The sequence below is a fragment of the Lactuca sativa genome, chromosome 4, assembly GCF_002870075.4.
Source record: "Lactuca sativa cultivar Salinas chromosome 4, Lsat_Salinas_v11, whole genome shotgun sequence".
Classification (NCBI taxonomy): Eukaryota; Viridiplantae; Streptophyta; class Magnoliopsida; order Asterales; family Asteraceae; genus Lactuca; species Lactuca sativa.
Genome location: NC_056626.2, coordinates 93,077,848 through 93,105,546, shown reverse-complemented (window position 1 = coordinate 93,105,546; position 27,699 = coordinate 93,077,848). Strand labels below are relative to the sequence as shown.

Genomic DNA, 27,699 nt, shown 5'->3' with positions numbered 1-27,699 from the left:
TAAAATATGGAAAGTGATTCGTACACAACACTGTATAGTATATATAATGCTTAAAACATTTAAAAAAATATATAAAACTTTTTATTAAAATTTTAAACGGATTGGTGGGTCAACCCGTATGTTTTTTAAGAAACCCACATATAACCTGTTTAATAAACGGGTTGATGGGTTCAAAAACTCAACCCAAACCCGTTTATTTCGTGCCGTGTCGCGGGTCGTATCGAGAATTGTCAGGCGTATGTGAATGTGATGATTGGTTGACAATTTGAAGGCATATAATTTTGTTCAGTTCCACCAAAATCTTGTTGGTGGTCAAGCAATATAACAGTAAACGAGAACAAGGGTAACAGGGGTAAAAATGGAAATGACAGCCGAATGATTACTTTATTGACTGAAGAATACTAGCAGCCTAATGATTAAGGTGCTATACAATGAATTTTCGACTGATGAATTGTGATCACTGAACTACTCTATTTATACTACTAAATTTAACAGAAAAGAGAAATAATAGGAGCAGTCTAATTGTAACGGTCATCACTGCCCCATGTGCTTTATTCTTCCTAGTTACCAGGTTCATCCTTGACCAACATTTCTCCCCCTCAAGATTGACCTTTCTTCTTTAGATCCTCAATGCCAACTAATTCCCTCATCTCTGCAAACTTTATCCTTGGCATTGCCTTTGTTAGAACATCAGCCTTTTGTTGATCTCCACTTACATGTTCCACTTGAATTTGCTCCCTTTCAACACACATGCGAATGAAGTGGAACCTTGTGTCTATGTGCTTGCTTCTGCCGTGAGATACCGGATTTCTTATGAGTGCAATGGTGGATTGATTGTCGATTAGCAGCTTCACCTTCTGTGCTTTCTTTCCCATCAGCTCACTGAACAAATTTCTTAACCACAGTCCTTGACATGCTGCTGCAGTTGCAGCCATATACTCGGCTTCACATGAGCTGAGTGCCATTGTTTTCTATTTCTGCGAAGCCCATGTTATAAGATTTCCTGAGTAGTAGAAAGCTACTCTAGTGGTTCCCCTTCTATCTTCACAGTCACTGTTGTAGCTGTTGTCACTGTATCCCACAAGTCTTCCATCGCCTCCCTTGTGATACTTTAGCCCATACTGGGTTGTTCCCTTCACATATCTCAAGATATGTTTTATAGCAGCATAGTGACTCTGTTTAGGACTTTGCATAAACTTGCTCACCACTCCAACACTGTAATTGAGGTCTGGTCTTGTGTGTACCAGGTACCTCAAACTCCCAACAAGCTTCCTGTACATGGTTGTATTTACTGGTTCACCATCTTCATCTTTGGTTAGCTAGAGTTTTGACTCCATTGGGTAATGGGAACTATTGCAGCCTCCCATACCTGAAGTCTTTAAGATCCTTTCAGCATACCCCTTCTGTGAGAGCATTGTACCATCCTTACCCTGTATTACTTCAATTCCCAGGTAATATGATAACAATCCCAGGTCACTCATGTCAAACAAACACTTCATTCTATTTTTGAACTCTTGGATTCCTTTCTCACTTGACCCAGTGACTATAAGGTCATCTACATATATAACCACTATAAGAATCAGATTGGGTTTATGTACCTTGTAGACGGCTTGCTCATGAGCACATCTAGCGAATCCAATTGACTTGAGTGATTGGTCAAGTTTTATGTTCCATGCCCTTGGCGCCTGTCGTAACCCATACAGGGCCTTGTGAAGACGGTACACCCATCCTTCCTTGCCTTTGACCATCCAGGTGATGTACAAGCCAATTTTCTTTCGTCGCTATCGAGAGAATCAGTCTTATCGTCTCCAACCTGGCCACCGGTGCAAATGCGTCGTCAAAGTCGACCCCCCTTTGTTGAACATAACCCTTGGCGACCAAACGAGCCTTGTGCTTGATTACCTCCCCAGCTGCATTCTTTTTCGCCTTAAATACCCATTTTACCCCTATCGCCTTGCGATTTGGGGGTAGCCTGGTTAAAGTCCAGGTATTGTTTTTCTCAATTGACTTCACCTCCGTTTCCATGGCTCGTTTCCACCCTTCTTCACTTGATGCTTCTTCGTAGGTTGTGGTTTCATCATCAACCAACAACAGCTCTTGATTACTTTCATACAATTCTCGTATCTCCTCTTCCTCCAATCTTGTCGTGTTTTCATAGACTTCATTGATTGAGCGGAATCCTCTAGGTGGCGTGTCGTCATATGAAGCTACAGACCCACTTCTCTCTTGAATTGTCGATGCTCGACTGGAAGGTGTTGATCGCGACTCCAATCTGTACGAGCTTTGCTGTGATGATTCTTCGAATGGTGGAGTGTGAGTTTCGTGTTCTAGGTTAGAATCGCCATGTGACGGCGTTAACGGGTCTTCAGTCACATTATCTGTTGAGTCTATTTCTTGGGCTGGTTGGGATTGGGCTTCCATATTTGTCACAAAATTGGTCCAATAAGGGGTTGTAAGAGGCTCCCCTATTGTTTCATTGCTCCAAGCCCAAGGCCTTGCTTCATCAAAGATCACGTCTCGAGCTATCACTATCCGACGATTGTTGGGATTGAACATCCGGTACCCTTTTGTTCCTTCCTCGGATCCCAAATACACCATAGGCTCGCTTTGATCAGTTAGTTTGTTCAGACCTCGCAATTTCTTCACAAATCCCACGCAACCAAAGATCTTTAGGTGTGCGATCGAGGGTTTAGAAGCTTTCAGTGATTCGTATGGGGTTACGTCTTTGAGCGCTTTTGTGCTTGTTCTGTTCAGTAAATACATTGAGTGTCTCACGGCCTCTCCCCAAAATTGATACGGTATCCCCATATCCTTGAGTAGTGCCATAGTCATTTCCAGAATCGTCCTATTTCGACGTTCCACAACCCCGTTTTGCTGTGGGGTGTGTGGTGTTGTCAATTGTCGCTTGATTCCCGCTTGCTCACAGAAAAACTGAAATTGATTAGAGTTGAACTCACCTCCACGGTCAGTTCTTATCATCTTGACTTTGTGGCTGTACTCTTTCTCAACTTGCAATTTGAACTTCTGAAACATGCTCAACGCTTCATCTTTTGTTTTGATCAGGTATACCCACATATACCGTGAGTAGTCATCCACGATTAAGAGGAAATATTGATTCCCTCCTTTGGTTGCTGGGGTGATGGGTCCACATAAGTCTGCGTGTACTAACTGGAGTGGGTCTTTAGCTCTCCACGTGGCTTCCTTTGGAAAGGCCTGTCTTGATTGCTTGGCCAGCATACATCCTTCACACACCTATGATAGATGAGTCACCTGGGGCATACCTAGTACCATCTTCTTACATGTCATCTCCTCGAGTGTTCTGAAGTTAGTGTGTCCCATACGTGCGTGCCATAACCATGAGTCATCGTCTATACTCATGGCTAAGCATACAGGCTTCCCAGGTGTAAGCTTAATTTTATAAAGTCTGTTCTTGGATCTTTGCACCTTCATTACCAGGATTCCTGCTTCATCATACATCCTCAAGAACTCGTTCTTCATCCCTATGTCATACCCTTCTTCAGTCATTTGTCCCAGACTTATTATATTATTGTGTAGAGCAGGAATATAATATACATCTGGGATGTCAAATTGATCACCATTCTTGCAATCAAATAGGAGAGCACCTTTTCCTTTGATTGGAACTCTGGACCCATCTCCGAATCGAACCTGCCCCGTTACTTTCTCATTAAGTTCTGCAAATAAGCCCCTGCATCCAATCATATGGTTACTAGCTCCATTGTCTAGATACCATATGTTCTCTTCATTGCTCTCCTTGAGTTGACTCGGATAGACTTTTTCTTCATTCAAGAGGACCACCTCGATATTCTTTTCACCACAAACAGTCAACAATAGAGTTGGTTCTTCTTCATCAGCAGCCAAGTTAACTTCTTGGTCCTGTTGCTTCTTTGCCTTGCACTCCGATGCATAATGACCAAGCTCTTGGCATTCATAACATCTAATGTTGCTCTTGTCTCGTGGTTTTTTTGTTGACAATGTTTGTCTCCTGTCGTGAGTCACCGCCCCAACGATCACCTCTCCCACGAGACGAACCTCGTCCTCGTATGCTGCCTCTTCCTCCCCGGTTGTTATTTCCTCCTCTTCCTCGACCACCTTGTGAGTTTGGCTTGCTTGGACTCCGGTGGGTTGATGAACCTTCAGCCTTGGCAAGTAGCAGGGCATTATCAGCTTGTGTGCTTGCCTTCCGGAGTCGGAGCCTGTCTTCATATGCTTTCAAATGCCCAATTGCTTCTTCAAAGGGCATTATCAGTCTTGCCTTTTAGACCCTCTCTGCACCCACATACCGTGACTTTAGAGAGTCCCAAACTTCCTTAGCTGTCTTCTTCTTGGCAGCATGTGCAAGTATTTCTTCTGGTATTGACTGGAAGATGAAAGCTCGAGCCTGCTTGCTCTTCTTCTCATCCACAACCACTCCGGTTGGTGGCTCTATGGCATCCCATAACCCATGGGCATCCATGATGGCTTCCATCTTAATTGACCAGGTGTTGTAATTTAGTGAGGTTAACATTGGGCACTGTAGGGTGAAGGGGTTGTCCTTGGACTGATTGGATGAAGATGAGGCTGTCATCTTATTGAATCGAGGGTACTTGGGCATACAATTGATCAGGATCTGTTTGCTCTGATACCAAATGTTGGTGGTCAAGCAATATAACAGTAAACGAGAACAGGGGTAACAGGGGTAAAAATGGAAATGACAGCCGAATGATTACTTTATTGTCTGAAGAATACTAGCAGCCTAATGATTAAGGTGCTATACAATGAATTTTCGACTGATGAATTGTGATCATTGAACTACTCTATTTATACTACTAAATTTAACAGAAAAGAGAAATAATAGGAGCAGTCTAATTGTAACGGTCATCAATGCCCCATGTGCTTTATTTTTCCTAGTTACCAGGTCAATCCTTGACCAACAAATCTATATATAAAGGAATTAGTCACTCTCGGCTAAACTTAAATAATCAATTTTCATCTATAAATTTTGATAAAGAAAAAATTGTCCTTGCTCTTCTTTAAAACGTATTTTAAGAATAAGTTTGTGTAGGGAATACGAGGATGATTATGATCGAGTATCCCTGATTAGTAGTCACATGCATCAAATAAATTTATCAAAACAATCGGCAACGAAGGATGAAATACAAGAGGGTTAAAAGTGATTATGGTTCATGGAGGAAGATGGTTGATAGGAAGGTGATGAAGATGTTTATGGTCGCATATGGATTTACATGTCACAATGTGCGCTTAACACTATAAGAAAAAAAGGCAATTAGCGGCTACAAAAGTCGCCGGTAAAGAGTAACGACTAATGGAAATCACGGCGACACGTCGTCGATAATAAGTCGTCGATACTGTTCTGTTGCTATTGATCAAAACGTCATTGCTAATGAAAATTGTCGCCGCTAATGCTCCTGTCACCGATAATACTTGGTGTCGCCGCTAATGCTTATGTCGCCTCTAATGATGATGTCGCACGCAATAGAGTCGTCGGTAATAACATTTTTTCATTTTTTAATTTTTTTTTCTAATCAAGGATTTTGGGTATAAAAAACCTGATACATAACGACATTAAATACATAAAAACAAATTACATAACATCCGATTAGATACCAAATACTGTTATAATTAATTTCATACAAAAATAAATAACAAAATTTTTACAATTCTAACAAGTAGCAAAGTGAGATGAGAAGTGTAACATACTACACACAAATTAATTATCCGACAAACCACCATCTCTGTTTCCATCGTTTCCTCCTTGATTATTCCCCGATTGAAAAAACGCATAAAACTCCTCCCTACATCTCGGGTCGTTGAGCAGTGCCCGAAGATTTTCCAACTACATAATAACTAACAACATATATAAACTTATAAGTTAAATTATCAAACATAACCAAAAACTACCAAACTACATTCCTATTTCTTGCACTTAAATACAAGATATACCAAAAGTACATTGCTATTTCTTGCACTTGGGACAAAAACCCAATTACCAAAGTTTTTAGAAAATAATCACCACAAACCAAAATTACCAAATCAACATGCTTTTTTTGATGCCAAAGTACATTGCTATATTTAAACTAGAGACAAAAAAACCAAATTACATTTCTATTTGTTGCACTTAAATACAAGAAATAGAAAAGTTCATTGCTATTTCTTGCACTCAAAGTCAACATTATTATATCTTGCACTTGGGACAAAATCACAATTACCAAATCAACATGCATTTATTGATGCCAAAGTACATCGTTATTTTTAAACTAAGACAAAAAAGCCAAAGTGAGTAACAGAAGGTTTCTGACTGATGCCTCTAATATGGCCATGTTGTTCTCCTAATACTTTCTCGAAAGCAACTTTTTCTTGATCCGGTGTTAACTTTCTCTCACCTTTTAGCCCTTGCGTTTGTTCTAAGAGCTCTTCCACTAACCGATTCTGCATTTCCCAATAGTGAGTAACAATTAAGTATAAATAAACACTTAATTATATGATAAATTATAATTAAATACTTATGTATTGTTGTTCCGCCTCGACAGTAACAAATACATCATCCCTATCGGTATGATCAGCCTTGCGAAACGTTTCCACTCTCCTAAGATTCTGTTTAACATTAAAAACTAGATTATATGTTAATTAAATAATTACATGTATTGTACATTACCTTCTTATACGAGATCGACCCCCACGATTCACGGTCATTTGCATTTGACAGAATTTTTTGTTCCTTTCTGAAGCAATTTTGTGTTCGTCCGTTTGGAAATACTCAATTGTTTTCTTCCAATTAGCAACATCCATACCATCCGGAGGGTTGGCTAATGCTCTCGGGATATCCTCATACCCTCTGATTTCCACAAAATATTCTATTGCATCAGGGTTACGCTCTTGATAACTTTTTAAAAAAAGTTGTTTGAAAACTCTCTGGCAACAAATGAGCGTTTGGATCCTAGTACATATGATCCAAATCAAACTCTATCTACAACAAATAAATAAATAAATAAAAGGAGTTAACCAAGTAAAAAACCAATCATAATTAACCATATAAAATATCTTTATATAAATAATTTACCCTTAAATGTTGTATTATTGTATCTTTTATTGCATGGGAAACTTTTTTCCAAGTCCATTTATTAAAAGGGACCATCGTCACATTATTTTTCCAACTTCTCATGCAAACATGTCTTTCAGCTCTCCAATGGGATCATATGTCATATCCCTATCATAATCCATGTTAATCGGTTTGCCCTTATTCTGTAAGAGAGCTCTTCCAAGCTTAATATTTTTGGCTTTGCCTCGGACTTTCCTACGTTGCTCAACTACAAATATAGTTAAAAATTATTAGAAATGGTATTTAATTTATAATAACTGAATAAAATTAATAAATAAAAATTTATAATAACACTTACGGTCCTACCCATGATGACCGACACATCTACCACTTGGGAAAAGGTGGGTCCTCAGCTTTGTCACCCCATGTCCACGGCATATTACAACATCCATGGTGTACACAAACAAAAGCAATATCGATATCATTTCCTGAAAAATTATAAGATATACCGATACAATTTTTATTACAAATACACATTACATAAGAATAAACATTTCTATTATAACATTGATTATTAAATGACATTATAAATTATAATTCATAATGTCATGTAAAGTACAATGTTATAATTCAAAAACAAAAAAAAAAGTATGTTGCTATAATTCAAAATGTCATTTAAAGTACAGTGTTATAATAAAAAAAACATAGGATGCCATATATAAACGTCCTTTTTTTTAATTATAGCATTGTAGTTTAAATAACATTGTGAATTATATAATCTTATTATTTTTTTTTTCTTTTTCAAGTATAACATTATACTTTGCATGACATTATGAAATAGCATCTTACTTTTTTTTAAATGAAATTATTAGTTATAGAATCCTATTTTTTTGTTTTTTAATTATAGCATTGTAATTTTGAGGCTTGCCTAATTAAATAATAACATTATACACTATTAGACTAGGAATTATGTATTGTCATGTTTATAATAGTTGAGGTACAAAAACTGTAATATATATATATATATATATATATATATATATATATATATATATATATATATATATATATATATATATATATATATATATATATACTAGGTTATTACTCGTGGAAACCACGGTTGATATATTTAAAAATTTTATATAGATAAAAAATAATAAATGTAAAAAAAACAAACATATTTTTTATTGTAAGTAATTATGAATTAATTTGTTAAGCAAAATAATTATAATAATGTTATTAGAATATGATTTTTTTATTTTCAAAATTTAAATTGAATTTAATTTGTTACCAAAAAAAGAAAATAATAAAAATCATAGAAAAATCACGTGTCAAAAAAAAATATTTTAAAAAACTGACACGTGTCATTTTAGATTTCATTTATTAGAATAGAAGAGATATATATATATATATATATATATATATATATATATATATATATATATATATATATATATATATATATACAATGTTCTAAAAGGCGCGCCACGGCGTGAGGCGCGACATCGCCATTACGAAAAGCTTCATAAAGTTGATGTTAGGCGTGGCACGTGCCAAGGCGTGATATGACGTGCCATGACGCGTTATGAAGTGTTATGGCGCGTGTTTTTTCATTTGAGACACATTTTTTTTGCTCTTTTTTATACCTTTTCTAATCGGACATACAAGTATTGTGTTTTTTATTAACTTTCTATTATTAGTTGTTGATATAGCACTTCTAAAAACTAGGTATATTTGATATAAATTTATATTCATACGGTAATATAATTATAAATTAATACAAAATCGCCGCCTTACATCACGCCTTGAAAAACGACATGGCTCGCCATAACTCGTTAAGCTTGAGGCTTGGCCTTGCCGCCACGCCACGCCTCACGCCTTTTAGAACCTTGTGTATATATATATATATATATATATATATATATATATATATATATATATATATATATATATATACACATACAAAAATACACAATATATACAAATACACATATGCGTACATCATAAAAACATTTTACTATAATCAAATAGACATACTTTCAAATACATATATCACATATACACACTTTAACATATATACCTAATAACATTCTAGTTACACAAAATACACATGTTTTCATATACATATTATACACACATAGATACACAAAATACACATATTTTCGTATACATACACCAAATACAACAAAAAAAAACACTTAATGATGAAAAAATACACTATTTTTACACACATATGCCAAATTCCACATAATATATATATAAGCACACATATTTTGCAACAAAATCTCGAAATTCAAAGTATAAAGAACCTATGGTTGTCGGAACTGAAGAGATGGTGTAGTGGTTGGTGGTGGTCCTCAGTAGTCATAGTAAACCCGTAGCGGTGACCAAGACAAAATGACCAAAAAAACTGAAATTGAAAAGTATTTTGCATTTAATCATCAAATGGAGCCGGAAATCGATGTTATAAGAGAAAGAAAAAGAGAAATCAGAAGTTGAAGCTACCTTTTATCCGAGATGCATTGTTTTCGTTAGAGTTGAACTCATTTTCGTCGGAGTACTTGAAGCCTTAAACCCATTTGATCGGTAATCTCACAATGTTGGGGAGTCTCTTTGTCGGAATCAATGATAACACATAGAAAATGGGAGAAGAAAAATAAACGAGACAGCAAGATGAACCCAGGAAGAAAGCAGAAAGTGAAGTCTGCGTCGTTTTTTCTTTCACTACAAGAAAAAAGGCCTTTTACGACGCGCAAAACACGACGCTCTTTGATTTATGTTACGCATTAGAGAGCGACATTAAAAAAGTGTCATCTCTTCAAAAATTTTAAGGATTTAGGTCGCGCATTACTGAGTGCCCTTAAATTAGTGTCTCATGTAAAAATATTAAAAACACGGAGGGCACCTATAATAAAAAGGGCGTCCTCTACAAATGTCGCTTTATAATTTTAAAAACGCGCGTTTCTGGGACTCAGGGGGAAACTAAATCCCCCAAAATTTTGAACACCCGCTTCCTCTTCCTCTCTACTCTCTACACCCGCCAAATCGACTTCATTCTCTCCCTTCTTTCTCTCTGCAAACCCCTTCTTCTCCGATCGACTTTCACTTCCTTCTATTTGCAAACCCTAATCAAACATAACACATTTGAAATAGTAATATCTTCTTTCATTTTCTCCCCTGCTACTCTCTGTAAAACCTAGCAGCCGCCACCACTAGAAACATGGAAAATCCCCCAAAATTTTGAAGTACCCCGCTCACTCCTCTTCACCTCTACCCTACTCCATCTACAATGACTCCCCATGTTTACAAACCCTAGTCTAGTTGTGCTTCTATCCTTGGTCCTATTTCTTCATCCATTCAAGCAAATTAGGGGAACACGACTTCTCCCTGTTACCTAATATGCGACTCCCATGAAACCGAGTTGCTCAACAGGATGAAACTCAACATCTCCGATCCGATCTTTATCTATTCTCTCAATATCTCTTGCGCTTTCGTATTTATAGCCAGAGTTGGAGAGCGAAAAGAAGAAAGAAGAAAGAAGAAAGAAGAAAGAAATGATGTGCGTATTCTTCCTCTTTTCTTCCTCTAGCTCGATCACAACCCTTCTTCTCCCTTCTTATTATTTCTTTTTTTATTTGCAGGTGAGGGTGTGAGGTGGCGTTCAAAGGTTGTCAAGGGGTTGTGAGGAGCTATAGGGCTCAAGTTCGAGGTTGAAGATTAGAAACCGAAGGTTGAAGATCAGATTTGGGATTAGATGACACTCTGGCGAACATCTCTCCATGTTTTTCTTTATTTGCTACACCGACTTGAGAATAGAGCTTCATATTAAGGTTGGTGTCTTCTGTCTTCCTCATTTGGTGGGCACATGAAAAAAAATATACTTATACTTTGATTTTAACCAAATCGTCAAGCATTTGACTTCGTAGAATTGATTTGTAGACCATTTCATTTCATAACCATCGTAATTGCAATTCAACCCAATGTCTATTTATACAACAGTTGGAAGATGACCAAATGGATGAAGAATCTGAGGAGTTAGGGTGCTGTTGGCTGCACAAGGCGTGATTGGAAAACGAATTGATCAGATGGAATCAGGCTTCATGATGGCATTAGATTATATGATCAATCTTGCAGAAAAGGACCAAGACGATAAGGTATTTATTCAAATCAAATTAAAGAAATCAACCTTCTTCTCTACCCAAATAACGATCATCTACATAATTTCAGCGCAAGTCTCTGTTGGAGGTAATCAAGGAAACAATATTATCCCATCTTACCAAAAAAATGCCCCCCACATGTAAGCAAATTTACATCTTTTACCAATTTACACTCACTGATTTCTACTACTTATCTCATAAAATTATAACTTTCTTGTTTTTTTTTTTCTTTTTAGGTTCAAGTTGTGGGTCGCTATGCAGAACCCCTTGGAAAGAAAGCAGACATGATCACATATGTATTGTACCTTTATTTATATCTTTTTTCCCATAACCAAATTATACTTTTTCTTGTATATCCAGGGAGAAAATCTAGTTATGGCAGTTGATGATGATGGCTGCTTTACAGAAAAAGTTACCGATTTCATTGGTCAATATGTCAAAGAGGCAGATAAAGATATCATTCAAGCAGTGAAGGCAAGAATAGTTGAATGTTATATAATTATCAACAGGGGCATTTATGTAAAATGATTATTCCTAACCTTTTATTATGGATGTATGTAGGATAAGGGCAGACTGGTCAAATCTCGAAGCTTTACACATTCATATCATTTTTGTTGGAGATATGATACCCCTCTCATCTACAAAGCAGTTCCCAGCTGGTACATCTTTTTACTTATCTTTTCTACAAAAGACATGAGTGCCCTTCGCATCTTTATTATCTTTAGTGGGATAACGTGGTATCATGATTAGTTTATTCATGTTTCTTGGTCAACGTTTTTTGCAGTGGAAAAGTTGAAAGATCAATTACTTGAAAACAATGAGAAAACAAAATGGGTTCCTGCTTTTGTTAAGGTAGGTCATTTACAGTGTTTGGTATGATTTAGTCAACAAAGGAATGGAATGACTCATTCCATTACCATTTCTGTTGGAATCAAGCATAAATTATTCAAAAAGGTGGTTCACACTTTTAAACAACAATCATATAAAATCAAGGTTTCAACTTTTCTTCCTTGTGGATTGTACGCTCTGGTCCATGACAAAAACAGCCAACCACATATAATACCTTTGCATGCATATTAAATACTTGACCATTTGATTATATTTTTAATTTTGTACCCACGTGTCTTGACTGTCTTGGATTCCCTTGACCCATGCCTATTTTTTGAATTTTAAGGCACTTCCACAAGCAACATCTCTTTTGTGTTGTACTTTCCTGCACATTAGTTTCCCTTTTATTATCCATTGGTTCCACTTTGAAACCATCGATTTTATGAGGGCTACTCTTCCTTTAATTCTTTGGATTGAAACCACCAGAACCTCTCATCTTTGTCTTATATATATCGTTAATATATAAATAATAAAAGGAAATTTTCCAAAAAATTTCTTAGATTTCAGTTTTTCCAGTCATTACAGTTGACTTGTTCTTTATGTGATTACCTTTGAAGTCCTAACCTAGTTAGTTAAAATTCTAAATTATACACATTTAAATTATGTGTTACCTTTTTTATAAGAACCTGAACGTTATGGATGTAAGGTATCTACCTGATACCTTGCTGCAACCTTGTTGCCTAAGAACAGAAAACAAAATAGAATAGGAAGAAAAAAAAGGAAAAAAAAACTACATGGCTGGCAACAGGTGATAACAGGGGAAGAAAAAGATGGGATTTTTTATTTTGCTTGGTGGAAAAGAAAACTTTTATTGCTGAAAAACTTCTTTCTAAATACCTATAACGTAGCATATTTATACTAAAAGAAAAAGAGTTTGACTCATAGTCTAAAACCGGGAAACAAAAATAATAAAAGCATTTTCCTAAAATGCCCCTGTGGGCTTTTTCCTGAATTACGCCAACAATGGAGGTGATATTATGGCAATTCACGAACTACAATCATATTTTATTACAAAAACTTAATTAAATTGGAACTTTCCCAAAATACCCCTGAGGCTATTTTTGTCCCCAATTCTCAGGGGACGGAATAATGATGGATGGTCAAGCTAAAATTTGGTTTTGAATTTAATTTGGTATAAAAATGACAGGTTTGATAATGGTAGATGGTCAAGATACAAGAACTTTTCAAGTCCATTTGGAATATTACACTACAGATAATATTCTCTCTTTATTTCAGAACTTCTTACTTCTTCGTCTTATTAACTTTTTCATCTTATAATATGTTTGGATGCTGCTACATTTTAATACTGTCTGGAGTATATTATATTTGTTATTTGTGATAATAGCAGCTGGTTTTGTTTGTGATGGGATTAGTGTAAATTTTTGTCTGTTTTGTTGTTTTCTGGATGATAGCTAGTTACCTAAAGCATTGTTTAAAGGTGGATCAGTAGTCTACATGTCATTGCATGTCATTGCATTCTCACTGTTACCTATCAAAGTACTGAGGTAAATATTATGATTTTTTATATTAATTTTCTTACTTTCTAAAATTATTAGTGTTTTTTTTTTCTGAGTTATGATTGAAAAACAGTGAACTAGGGTAAATTTTATGAATTATGATATTAGTTTCTGAAAATATATAATTAGGGCATCATTATGTCTTATTGCCCCGGGCAACATATTTCTTTGGACCGGCCCTGGGTCCTTGCATTGCAATTGCCTATTTATCGGTTCTAAAGGACTGTGAGATTCATTGCTTTCATGAAGGATTGGAAGTCAAACGACTTGGTGGTCTCCATGTCATTGGGACATCTTTGCATGAGTCCCGAAGAATTGATAATCAGGTAACTTTGCATCAATATTGTGTTTTAAGGTTTTACATAAATTTAGCATATACTTTCAGACTCACTTTTTTAATTTATTTCTTGCTTTACAAAGCTTCGTGGCAGAGCAGGAAGGCAAGGAGATCCTGGATCAACACGCTTCATGGTCAGGTAAGTTCATTTAAATGATTTTTATAAAGTTTAAAGTCAATCCTTTCATCTGGACAAAATTCTTCATGTTAAATTACGTAATAGTCCTTGGAGTAGTTGACATGAACAATTTTTTTTTGTTAGAATGATTCCATATATATGTGCAAGCAAGCACATGCCTTGTGAAAAAGGGAAATCTATTCTAGTCATTCTCTTTAACAAGGCAATTAACCTTAAAGTTGATTTTTTAAACCTGCAGATGTTTAAAACTACATTGAGTGTGAGATAGAAGTTTATGCAGAGAAGGAAAAAGATAGAAGTTTTTGAGGATGTTGCTGATGAAAAAGATAGAGGTTCTTTAGGATGCTGCTAATGAAGTTTATGCAGAGAAGGAAAAAGATAGAAGTTTGTTGGCACATAGTAAGCTAGATAATTAATGCAATTGTATATAAATGAGTTCATTTTTTTATAACATTTACTCACTATTGGAATAATTATTTGTATTTGACATATTAGTGAAATGAATTATATTTGTTATTTATGGTATTTTATTTATTATTATGAGATTTCTAATGTATTATTTAATATGAAAAATTAGTAAATCTATAAATAATATTTTTTTTTAAAACATTTAAAATTACGATACGCAAAAATGTGTGTCATCTTCATTTATGACATGGCCTTTCTTGACAGGGGCTTTCTTGATACGCATTGCGTGTCATTAACACGCGCGTCGTAAGGTTACGACAGGCGAATGCGTGTCATCTTCCTTTATGACAGGGCCTTCCTTGATACGCATTGCGTGTCGTAACCGCGCGTCGTAAATGCGTGTCGTAAATGCGCGTCGTAAATGCGCGTCGTCTCTAGACGACGCGCAAATGCGCGTCGTCTATCTTTATGACATGGCCTTCCTTGACACGCATTTGCGCGTCGTCTGAGCCATTTATGACGCGCAATGAGCGTCGTAAAAGGCCTTTTTTCTTGTAGTGTTTTTATCTGTGCATGCCTTTAGCGGCAACACCCAGAAACAGCGACAAATTTCTGGAAGGGAAGGGTACCCAATCTTTTTTTATTCCACAATTAGCGGCGACAATTTCGACATTTTGCGGTGACAAATTGTCGCCGATATTGACTTTCTGTGAAAATGAACCCCAGTCGTTGGATTAGATCGTCAATCGAACGGTTGAGATTTCCCGAAAGGTGTTAGTGCGGATCCGGCCTCAAGACCATTACCACGACATTAGTAGCGGCGACAAAGGCTTTTAGCAGCGACTCTGGCTTGAGTCACCTCTAAAAGCCTGTGTCGCTGTTAATAATGTCGCCGGTAGTGTTTTTGTTTATGTAGTGCAAATGGTTTCCAAAAGAATTGGGTAACAAGAAGTTGTGTAATTTTTTTATTAAAATAAATGTTAATAAATGTGTAGTTTAACAAATAAAAGAAATCAATAAATGTTAATATTATTAGTTTTTATAAAACAAGAGAAATTTATAGAAAAACTAATTGAGGGTAATAAGTAGATCTAATTTCCAATCCAATTCATTTATCATATATGCAATCCAAAGTGATATTAATTCATGTCGGTTCATTCATATTCACATTTCATTGTTAAATTTGATTACTTACAAAACATTATGCTAACCAAACAACCCCTTATATTGATGAAGATGATCCTAGAGATTTAACTTCTAGCCGTACGATGTTACCGATAATCTTAATTAATTAGAAAACAAGTCTTTGGAATTGAAAGAATTAAGCAAAAGCAAAAACCTAAATCTAACCATTTCATCAAACATACCACATGATTATTACACTACTAAGGAAAACCAAACACCAAAATCTAACCCTTTCATCAAACATACCACATGATTGTAATAGTAGCTAGTTGCTTATTTACATGTATCCTACAAGTTGATAATGCAACAACTTTAGCTACAGTGTTGCATCACTCAATAATAAGTTGCAACCCATTACATATACATAATGTTGAAAGTATCTCCAAATGCTACTTACAAAATGCACAACTTGATTCTTGACACTTTATAGGAAGGGACATGATCGAGCTCATGTTCAAAGTAATTGATTCAATGAATTATAAGATCACCGAGCATAAACAGTAGTGATGCTCCTATCATAGACTGACCCATCTCCACAACTAGCCGAAGCTGTTGTTGAATCTGTACCATAATTCAATTGTCTAAAGATATATGCTGGTTGATTAGGAGTAGGGAGTTGTGTCTCACGATTACTTAACATAAATGCTACATCTGTCATCGTTGGCCGATCAGTTGCCGATTCTTGAACGCATAGGATCCCAACATGGATACATAATAGAATTTCACGAGCATCATATGCATCTCCTAATGATGAATCGACAACTGTCAATGCTTTATCTTGTTTCCATAAATCCCAAACCTGAAAACCATGTGAATGATGATGAACTTTCTTTTAATTTGGGAATTGTCAAAAAGCAAGCAACAAAGAATATAAAATCAGTTCCTTACATGTCCGACCAAATTAACTGAGTTCTCTAGATAGTAGCTGTTGTTTTTCCTTCCACTGATAATCTCCAAAACTAGAATTCCAAAACTATAGACATCAGATTTCACTGAGAAAAGACCTTCCATTGCGTACTCCGGAGACATATAGCCACTGCAATTATATTGCATCCATGTTAGATGGATTATGGATAGAAAAGTTGAACAAAACTGATTTGTGCTAATTATATAAATGGAAACATACTATGTTCCAACAACTCTACGTGTTATAGCTTGGTCTTGATCACTTCCAAATATTTTTGCCATCCCAAAATCTGAAATTTTAGGGTTTAAATCTGCATCTAGCAAGACATTGCTTGCTTTCAGATCTCTGTGGATGATCCTAAGCCTAGAATCCTGATGAAGATATAGCAATCCACGAACGATTCCCCGAATGATCAAAAACCGTTTTTTCCAATCCAAAAGACACCCTTTTTCTTGATCTATATAGAACACCATTAGGTTGAGAAATTTAGAAAAAGTACAAATCTTAAGAAGCGTACGAGGATATGGAAAAGTTGTAGGTCACAAAACAAACCGAAGATGAAAGAGTCCAAGCCTTTGTTTGGTAAGTATTCGTAGATTAACATCTTTTCTTCTTTATGAAAACAATATCCCAAAAGCCTTACAAGATTCCTATGTTGAAGTTTTGCTATCAATGTCACTTCATTCGTGAATTCATGCATCCCCTGACCTGAACCTTGCGATAATCTTTTGACAGCTATTTCTTGCCCATTAAGTAGCTTACCCTGAAAAACTCTTAAAACGTTACATAAGCTACATGAAGATATTAATGATCCTAAGGAAGAGATTACCTTATAAACTGAGCCAAAGCCACCTTCTCCTAGTTTGTTTGAAAAAGAAAAATTATCGGTTGCTGCAACTATTGTGCTCAGATCGAACACATGTAAATCAACGTTTTCTCCAAAATCCTTCTCCATGAAAGAACCTTCCATGGATTTCAAGCTATCACTAAAACCTAATCGGATTTCTCGTTTACTTTGATTGGCTTTTAATAAGAACAAACAATTAAGTGTTAGCAAAAACTAGTGTATTGATGCATTTCCTTTAAGTTTATTGTTCTTCTAGCTACGAGTGTAACCAACAAAGACATACCTTTCTTTTTCCTTATGTAACAACAGATTAACATAGAAATGATAAGCCCTGCTGCAATCACTGGCAACCCAATGATCACAAATGGGTTTTGATGGGAGCTCTTAGGTTTATTTGTTGAGTACTTGGCTGAAATATAAAACAACCGGTTAAATATAGAAAAGTTTGAATCTTATGTTAGAAATTATTATCTTTCAATGTAGTATATTAAAGATGCTATTATATAAGTATCCATAGTGGTCACTGACTTTAAAGAAAATATGACAAACCAAATTATAAATTTCTAATACACGGTTTCGTTTTCTTTTGTAAATTTATGAAATCAGAAGAAGGGGTATTGTCGTCATTTGAGTGAGGGCATATGTAAAAATAAAGATAAAATATGTGTAAAATTTGAGGTTTAAGACACTTAAACTGATGATTATCAAAGTTTTTTATTATAACAGAAAAGTAAGGGTATAAGTCAAGTGGGAGGATCAATTTTAGGCCTCTCTCTTCCTTCCATCAATCGCCTCTCTCTTCTACCCTATATTTCTTTTCTCTTTTCTCCTCTTCTATATATTTCACCATTATTCAATAGGAATACTTAGCCACTATAACGTATAAATGGTGTTACATATTAATTTTCAACAAATTCATCAACTATTTGGTCTGGCTGATCTCTAAAACCTGACGGGAATAAGTTGACGCATATTAGTATAGTTGGGACAAAGCTTAGCACACTAGACTACACTCCCATCTTCATGTGAATTTCAAAGATTTCAGTTCCTTTTCTTTAAACTTTTTAGCTCGTGGTTTGTGGACCCATGACTGGATTAGGTTGTCAATCAGTGTTGGGAGGATCAATACAAAAATGTATTCTCTAAGATTGAAGTGTTATCGAGGAAATTTAGAAACTTGAAAAAGTGGGTATAAATCAACTCGGCTCATAGGAAGTAAAGATTACATGGATTTTTTTGTTCAATTTCAAGATCTCTAGAAACAAAAGCTTTTAGATATCAAGCAAAAGGCAATCTTGAACTAAGTTATCGACAATAAGCACAACACTCAGTTCTATCAGAGATTATTCAATCACAATGAACGACATCGCTACTTTTAATGATATTTTGTGCTTCATGCTTTTTTGGTTCTCTAATCACGGTAGGAGGGTTAAATATGTTAGATGGGATATATGGTGTCGAAGCCCATGTATTGATGATTGTATAAGGAAAGCCTCTCGCTAGCCCCTCTTTAGTTATTTCATTATATCTTTCCTGGTCTTCAATAAAAATGTATGATGTTACCAAGTCAAAAACAAGAAACGACTCAACTGATATTGAAATAAAATAATTTTGTTCAAAATAAGTTCGTGAAAGGGAGTGAGAAGAGTCAATAGCTAGCGTAAGACCACAAGAAAGATTTTTATATAACATAAGACAAACCCTTCTTAATCATAAAAGACCTATCAGCTATCACAAATAAATACTCCTTTCCGTGTTAGATATGTTATCATTTTAAAATTTCAATATTATCTCTATATTTTTAATTAGAACCTATAATAATTTATATTGTATATTTATACATTTGATGTAAATTAATTATTATAGGTATCTAGTTTAGAAATGTAAATTAACTTATATTGATGCATTTAATATTTTAAAATTGTTATTTTGCTCTAAATTAATTTTTTAATAACTTTCCTTAATTCAAGTCTTCAAAATTTTGGCAAGTATTAATGGTTTTGTTATGCATAATTGATTTGTATAAAAAACTTTGTATCTTGTATCTCTTAAAATTCAAGATATGACTAATATGCTTTATAAATAGTATAAGATATATATATATATATATATATATATATATATATATATATATATATATATATACCAAAAAGGTTGAGAACACGAGAACAAAGTATATTCATTTGCGATTCCATGTATTCATTTGTGGAGAAAAGATAAATTTTTGCGCCTTTAATTTCAATTAAAGAGAAAATACATATTCATGTTGATTGTACGTAAAAATTTATCATTTCTCCACAAATGAATATGTGGAATCACAAATGAATATACTTGTTCTCGCGTTCTCAACCTTTTAGGTGTTCTCATTTGATCATTTCCATATATATATATATATATATATATATAATATTCTCTAATTTACAAGAAACTTTGATATTATATTATTTCATTTGAAATAAAAAAAAAATAGTCGTGATTCAGTAAGAATTATAATATTTTACTTTGAAAACTTAGGCATCCACAATGCATTAAACTTGTTAGAATTTAATAGATTGACACATCATCATTTTACTTGCTATAGAACTCTATATTAATTTTCCTACAATGCATTGAACTCAATAGAGTTTAATAAAATATATATTTAAAATAGTTAAAAGGTTTCCTTTTACCCAATGAAGAATTTAATGGTCATTGAACTCTATATCTATTGAATGCCAACATGACATCCGATAACGATAGTGTTTAATCCATTGAATGTCAATTAGATATGTCACTTTATTTAACTCTCTCATTGAACTATGCATCGTGGATGCTCTAAGAACTAAGATAAAAAGTAAGTTAATATAATATATATGTAAGAATTTTTTTTCCGAAAGGGCAAACTTTTATTAGATATGTCACTTTATTTAAATATGGAAATAAGATTTTATTATTTTGAATTTATTTTTAGTTGATTACCAATTTAAAGATAATTTAATATGCCTTTGTTCCACAATAATTTTGACTTTATTTTTTTGTCTTTATTTTTTTTTATTGAATTCTTTAGTTATTTTTGTAAATCAAATAAATTCTAATAATTTTTCTCAAAAATTCCATGGATAACCTCAATCATTTTCCATTGAGATTCACGCATTTGTTATTATTCATTTAACTTAAAATCGAGCGTTTGACCGCAAAAATCGTATCATCAGGGGCGGTTTTTATTAGGTGCCCGATGTGGCACCGGGAACACCTAGTTAGTTCTGCATATGCAGTGATAATTTTTTCAAATTTTCTTTTTTACCTATTGTGCCACTGCGTAAAAAAACCGACAACTACATAAAAAAAAATTAGCAACTACATAAAAAAATGTCACTCTATTGGATCAACAAAGGCTGAAAATATATTTACAACCTAAAGTTATAATTAGTTTAAAACTTAAACTCATAATTAGTAGTCCAAAAACCCTATTAATTTTATCCCAAAAAAAAAAGCAAATAAGCCTAAGAAAAAAGCTTAATGGCATTTGTAGAATAGTCCAATCGGGAGTTTGGACTTGGTCTACTTGGACACTTGAATTAATTGGACGAAAGGAACAAGAACAGAATAAAAAACTATCGACACTTGAGAAAGGCACTATGTTCGACTTCAACAGAAAAAAGATCACCAGTCGTTGCTTCGTGCTTCCGTTCCATGAGCTTCATGGCTGCCTAATGTTGTCTTGTTGATTCACTAGCAAAACTTGAATCTCATTCCTACCAATTGTTCAATTTGACTCCAAGTAATCTCCAAACCCTAGCCTAAGAATGAAGCAAGCAAGTTGAAATTTTACCAATTTGTTTAAGTTGAAATCGAAATTGCTATGTTTTTATCTTAAATTATTGAAATTGTTATGTCTCTATTGATGTTATTGACTTATTGCTTGATTTAGTGAAATAAATTGTTATGTCTCAACTCTCTATCTTATTGTATTTATTGACTTATCTTGAACTTTTGAAATTGCTATGTTTCTATTGATGTTATTGACTTATTGATGTTATTGACCAATTTTGTATGCTTTTATTGAAGCTATTGGATGATTTGGTGAAATTAGTAGTTATTTAGCTTAATGTTGAATTATAGGTTACCCTTACAGAAAGACTAAGACCGAATCCTAATGAAAGTGGTGAATGATCTTCCCAAACACCAATCACGAATCAATCAATTCCTTCGGTTAATACAATTCCACAAACACCATGCTCTAATGAATCTATTGAAAGTGTTGATTTGAAAGATCTTCCAAAGGACACGGCAGATAGGCCAAAGATTACAAGCTATAAATCACATGTAAGAGATGATCTAAGAAGAGCTTATTTGCTTCAAGGGCCTTGTCAAATAATGTCACATAAGTTTCCAAAAAAGAAAATATGTGATAGATTAAGAAGCTTCATTCCTTCATGATTTAAAGATTTTGATTGGTTGGAATTTAATGTGGAAAAGAATAGAGCATATTATTTATATTGTTATGTGTGTGAAGACCTCATGGGACAAAAAGGAGGGAGATATGCATTTGTTTCCTAAGGTTTTGATACTTGGAATAAAAAAAAGCATTTTAGACTCATGAGGGTAGTATTGATAGTTTTCACAACAAAGTAAGAGAAAAATGTGATTTTCTATTGGGAGAAAAATAACCTATTGATGTACTCTTAAGGAGGCAAACCGAGGCGGATGGCCGTAAATATGAAGTTCGGTTACATGTTTCTATTATTGTTGTTAGACTTTCACTGAAAACTGGTTTACCGTTTCGTGGTCATGACAAGTCGGTTAACTTGGAAAATAGAGGCCTTTACATTGAAGTGCTAAAAGCCATGTGATAGACAAGGTTACAATGGGGCTAGAAATATGCGAGGGGACTTCAATGTTTTGGAATCTTTGATATTACAAGAGAACAACACAACTTTTTATGTATATTGCTTTGCACACCAACTGCAGTTAGTGGTTGTGGTAATAGCAAAGAAGCATGTTGGTGTTAGTGACTTTTTGAGCAAATTCCGTTGGTGGTTAATGTTGTTTGTGCATCGTGTAAAAGAAAAGACTTATTATGGGAACAAGCAAGAGAAATGGTGCAAAAGGCTTGTGTAGTAGTGAACTTGAAACGAAAAAATGGTTAAATCAAGAGACTACACTAGTTCTAGCGGCAGATACAAGATGGGGTTCACATTTCAACACACTCACAAGTTTGATGAAGTTGTTTGCGGATGTTCTTGTAGTGTTAGATTTTGTGAAAGAGGATGAAGGGTCATTTGCAAAGCGTCAACAAGCATCCGGAATCTTATCATATTTTAAATCGTATGAGTTCATGTTTTACTTATGTATGATGTATGAGATTTTACACCTCATAGGTACATTGTCAAAGTAACTTCAAAGAAAATATCTATACATTTTAGAAGCACATTCGATGCTTAGAGTGACAATGGAGGCATTGAAATCTTTATGAAACATAAGGTTTGCTGCCAAAGGAATCCTCTTTTTGTCTAACACGCAATATTGATACTTTGGATATGGAAGAGTTGTATGTTGGTGCGAGAAATCGTAAGACCACAAAGACTAATAGATTTCATTTCGAGGTTGAAATCTTCAACATGGTGGTGAATATGCAACTTACAAAATATCAGGATCGATTTAGTGAAACAACCACCCAACTACTAGAATACATGTATGCTTTAAGCCCTTGTGATTCATATGCACAATTTGACAAATCAAACTTGTTAAAGTTGGGTAAGTTGTACAAGTATGACTTTGATGATTTAGATATGATAGACCTTGAAGGATAACTTGACATATTTTATCACCCTTGCATCAAAGATGAGCGTTTCACCAGTTTGAAAGGAATTTCTTATCTTTCTCGTTTGATGGTTAGTACGGGGAAACATCAGCCTTATCCTTTGGTTTATAAGCTTTTAAAGTTAACTTTGATATTACCTGTAGCAACCGCAAGTGTAGAAAGATGTATTTCGAAGATGAAGCTCTTGAACACCGACTTACGCAACAAAATTGGTGATGACTTTTTGAACGACACTTTGTTTTGCTATGTTGAGACCGAAGCACTTGTGAAAGTTGAGAATGAAAAGTAATGGAGTGGTTTCAAAAGATGTCGACACGAAAAAGACAAATTTAAATTGTAATAAATCGTTGTTATGTTTTTAGCTTTTTATGTAATGAATATTAGATAAATATATATTGTATATATTGTTTATTATGTTATGTATATCTGTATATTCTAGATCCTACATTATAGGATCTCACTATTGTAACTTCCCAGTATATATTCAATATCATACACACGATTATGAATGTGGTTCACTTAATCTCAGTATTACATGGTATCAGCCTAACCCATCCGATCCTTCCCTCCTTTTATTTTTCTTCTTCTATTTCTCAAAACCCTAGACGATGTCGACTTCTCAAGATGGGAATTTTTCAACGAACACTTAACTTCATATGATTCCCATCAAGTTATGTTCCACCAATAATCTTCTCTGGGAGAATCAGATGCTTCACTTACTCTCCTATCAAAAGCTTTTGCCCCACGTTGATGACACCTCTATTCCACCTTCCAAAACAATCGAAGTTGACAACAAACTAGTTCCGAATACAGTGTTTACATCCTGGTTTGATCTTGATCAGAAGGCTGTGATCCTTCTTAATTCTTCGTTGACTGAAGAGGCTGCTGCCGAAGTGCTTGGCCTCTCCACAACTCACTTGATCTGGACTTCACTAGAATCCGCCTACAATAGTTCTTCGGTAGAAATAATTCATTCTTTACGAGACTCTTTGCGCTAGATGACAAAAGGTAACTCTATTATCTCAGAATACGGTAGAAAGTTCAAGTCTACTTGTGATAAATTGGCTACCATAGGCCAACCTATTGAAGATATGGATAAAATCCACTAGTTCTTATGTGGATTAGGGCATTCGTTTGAAATATTCTCTATTGCGATACGCACCAATAAACCATCTCCTACTTTTCGTGATCTTACATCACAAGCAGAAAGCCATGAGTTATCTTTACAATCCATCCGTGACACCACTACTCCACCCGCAACTTTTATCTCGCATCTCGATCCACTAACAACAGGGTTCGATCTTATAATTATTCACGTGGTGGCTCTCATGGATCTGCTGGTGGTGGTAGAGGCCGTGGGGGGTGTCGTCCTCCCCATTGCCAACTTTGTCGCACCAATGGACATTAAGCATCCTCTTGTCCAAGTTTGTCCACTTATGCTTCAAACTCACTCCATCAAGACTCCAACTTGGCACAAGCTTTTCATTCCTAGTGTCATGTCACTTAGGGAAATCCCAATTGGTATGTGGACTCGGGAGCAACTGCATATATGACTTCCTCAATAGACAATGTCACCTCATCTACTCCATATGACTTCCTCAACAGACAATGTCACCTCATCTACTCCATATTTTGGTAATTCACATGTTGTTTTTGTTAATGGAAACAATTTGTCAGTTTCACATATAGGAGAATTCATGGTTCATAAAAATATTACTATACTCGATATCTTGGTTGTTCCTCATTTGACAAAGAATTCGTTTTTTTATTAGACGTGATGAATTATTTTTCGATTTTATATCATGTTTGGCCAGAAAAAAAAATCGACAACACCTATCAATTACGGGAATAGATATTTTTTTTCATCTTTGGAAAAAGCTAAAAAAAAAAAAGGACTTAAATATTAAATAGCATTAGAGAAGGAATTGATGGCGTACCTAATTCTTCTGCATCCACCCTGATAAAGAAAGATTGGCCCCCATCTGAATACGTTCTTGTATCAATCATCTCTCCATACCAAGTGACGCAGCCTCGCCCTCCTCCGCTAATATCAGCAACCGCATACCCCATGCACGTGCAATTCCTCAAGCACAACCCTTTACATGCTTCCAATCCCAAGCTCATGTTCACGCGTGCTGTCGACGTGTCGGGTACCTTCACACGTGCCAACTCCACGAACCCCTCTCCCTCCTTGCACACCTCGGTCCCGACCTTTCTCTTACATCCTCCGGACGCATCTCTGAGGTACCAATCCTGTGGTGACCGAGGCTCATACCCTGGAAGACAATCACACTCGAAAGTTCCGGACTTGTATGGATCACAAAGGCCAAAAGGACCACAATGGTTGTATCCATCGCACTCGTCTTTTGGAGCCGACCAGAACACAATCCACCGACGATCTGCATCATGCCATGTTGACCTCTCAACTTTCCCAGACTCGTTAAGGACTAATCTTGAGAAAATTGATGAGTTACGTATAAGGTAAACTAGTGCTACCTCATCGTTGTTGTCTGTGTAAGTGACGTTAAACAAGTAGTTCTGTGTCATCTCCGGTACACCGCTCCACCCATGACCCGTCCATGAGCCGCCTCGCCAAACTGCTGTCGTACCTTTGTACAGGAACAACTGAGTTGACTCACTAGTTTCTATTTTAAACGAATACTCCCCGATTCCAGGGTTCCCACTGGATTCCCAAGACGTAGCCATCCTGTTCATACCCGTTTTCTTATCTATCCCGAATTTCAAACCCGGAAGAATAGTATTTGAAGGATGATCAAAGCTTTGCCATGAATAAACCTCTCTGTTTTGACCTTGAAACAACACTAAGTTCCCGGAATCCAACAACTGAGCGGAAACATCATTATTATTCTCCACTCCAGAAACGTTGGTCGACCAGAACACAAAGGGTTGAGTACTCTCACGCAATACGAGGTTTCCTGTTTCATCAAGTGATAGGATACCTGTTGAGTTAGTGATCGGATGATCTCTATTGGCAACCCATACTACCGTTTGCTCCGACACCTTGTTATACCAGATACCCACATACCGGTTGCTGGAATTTCTGGGGCTAAAGAATCCAAGCGCAAAACTTTCTCCACCGGAGACTAATACATCACCATCTTTAACAGGCTGAGTGAGTGTGATGGAGTCGGTAGAAATGCTAAATCGGAAAAAAAGGATCATCAACAATGACTGTAGAATGCTTTTTGCTTGATACATGTTTTCTTTTATGTGATCATCAGATGTTTTTCGTCTCTTTGATGGTTCTAAGGAAACAAAATATTGACAAGTGATAACAAAGAAAAAAAAAAATCACTCAGTATAGCTGATTAATACTCCTTAGGAGCTGTTTCTGTCTTATTTAGAGTCTTTTTCAGAATTACATGAGAAAGTTGGAGAAAGAGGTCATCTTTTAGGAAAAGTGTTGGGCAAGTTGGTTAAAGTGGTAGTTTAGCATTAAATGGTTTGAATAAGTCTGATACGATCCTGGATCCGGAAAACCAAGCCCAAGTACTAAATAGCTTTACCCATTCGACCCACAAGGCTTAGGTAGGAAGAAGCCAGCTCGCTAGAGGAGTAGAAAACTGGTCCACGTGCATGAATTATTAGCTGCAGAACTCAAAGACTACTCAACCAAGTCCTTTTGGAGGGGAAGTTTGGTTTGGAGTATTTAAAAGGTTTTAACTTTTTACTCAATTAAACTAACCTTCACGAAAATGGTTAAAATAATCATATTATATTTGCATAATTCGACCCTCAAAATTTCACTTTGAAGATTCTCTAAAACATTACGTGTCGTGGGTACCTCCCATCCCCTCCAACTTTTTTATTTTTTATTTTTTATTTTTTTTACCATGGTCATTTTATACTCACCTTCATCTCTTTTAGGGCTTTTAAAGGCGAGGATTATCATCCATTATTACCTCTTATTTTATTTATTAAATATATTAAAATGTAATTTAATAATTATATAAAATTAGTAAAAACAAAACTATTTCTTATATTAAAAAATACATAAACAAAACACGAGGATGTGCACGATCACACATTTGTCTTCCCGCGATCATTTTAAGTACCTGAAACATAACCCAAAACTTTAAGTCCAAAGCTTAGTGCGTTCCCCCAAAATACCAACACAACACAAAACCAGAATAATAACAATAAACAGCATGCATATAGATCGTTCAATCTGACTGTAACCCCCCACTGGCCTACATTCTACCTGGTACGCTCATAGAACCTTCAACATGACTGGTACGCCACACCGAGCCTTTAGCCCATCTGGACCGTTCTCCGTGCCTTCAGCCTGACTGGTACGCCCCACTGGCCTTCAGTCTATTCGGGACGCTCTAGGTCTATTGGCCTTCAGCACAAAGAAGGACCGCCTCGACCTAACCACATATACGATGTGTCGACACACATATAATAGATAATCATACAATTAACCAGAC

The 27,699-nt window shown here is 35.4% G+C and overlaps 3 protein-coding genes and 1 long non-coding RNA gene across 4 annotated transcripts; 1 reads left to right on the top strand and 3 right to left on the bottom strand.

The window, feature by feature from the left end:
• Positions 1-971: 971 nt before the first annotated feature.
• LOC111897121 (secreted RxLR effector protein 161-like) lies at positions 972-1,280 on the bottom strand. The gene has a single exon (XM_023893086.1). It carries the CDS (start codon positions 1,278-1,280, stop codon positions 972-974), a length of 309 nt encoding a protein of 102 aa, XP_023748854.1.
• A 1,972-nt stretch (positions 1,281-3,252) lies between these two features.
• On the bottom strand, positions 3,253-4,179 carry LOC111897122 (uncharacterized). Its single transcript, XM_023893087.1, has one exon. It carries the CDS (start codon positions 4,177-4,179, stop codon positions 3,253-3,255), a length of 927 nt encoding a protein of 308 aa, XP_023748855.1.
• Positions 4,180-13,730: 9,551 nt separating this feature from the next.
• On the top strand, positions 13,731-14,623 carry LOC128133244 (uncharacterized). The gene is made up of 3 exons (XR_008231644.1): positions 13,731-13,948; positions 14,043-14,098; positions 14,379-14,623. It is a non-coding gene; the product is annotated as an uncharacterized LOC128133244 (long non-coding RNA).
• A 1,274-nt stretch (positions 14,624-15,897) lies between these two features.
• On the bottom strand, positions 15,898-26,666 carry LOC111897100 (G-type lectin S-receptor-like serine/threonine-protein kinase RKS1). Its single transcript, XM_023893068.3, has 7 exons — positions 25,186-26,666; positions 17,729-17,854; positions 17,428-17,621; positions 17,151-17,361; positions 16,818-17,055; positions 16,580-16,727; positions 15,898-16,490 (listed from the first exon to the last, which is right to left on the bottom strand). Exons 1-7 carry the CDS (start codon positions 26,465-26,467, stop codon positions 16,176-16,178), a joined length of 2,514 nt encoding a protein of 837 aa, XP_023748836.1. The 5' UTR covers positions 26,468-26,666; the 3' UTR covers positions 15,898-16,175.
• Between the last annotated feature and the right edge of the window lie 1,033 nt (positions 26,667-27,699).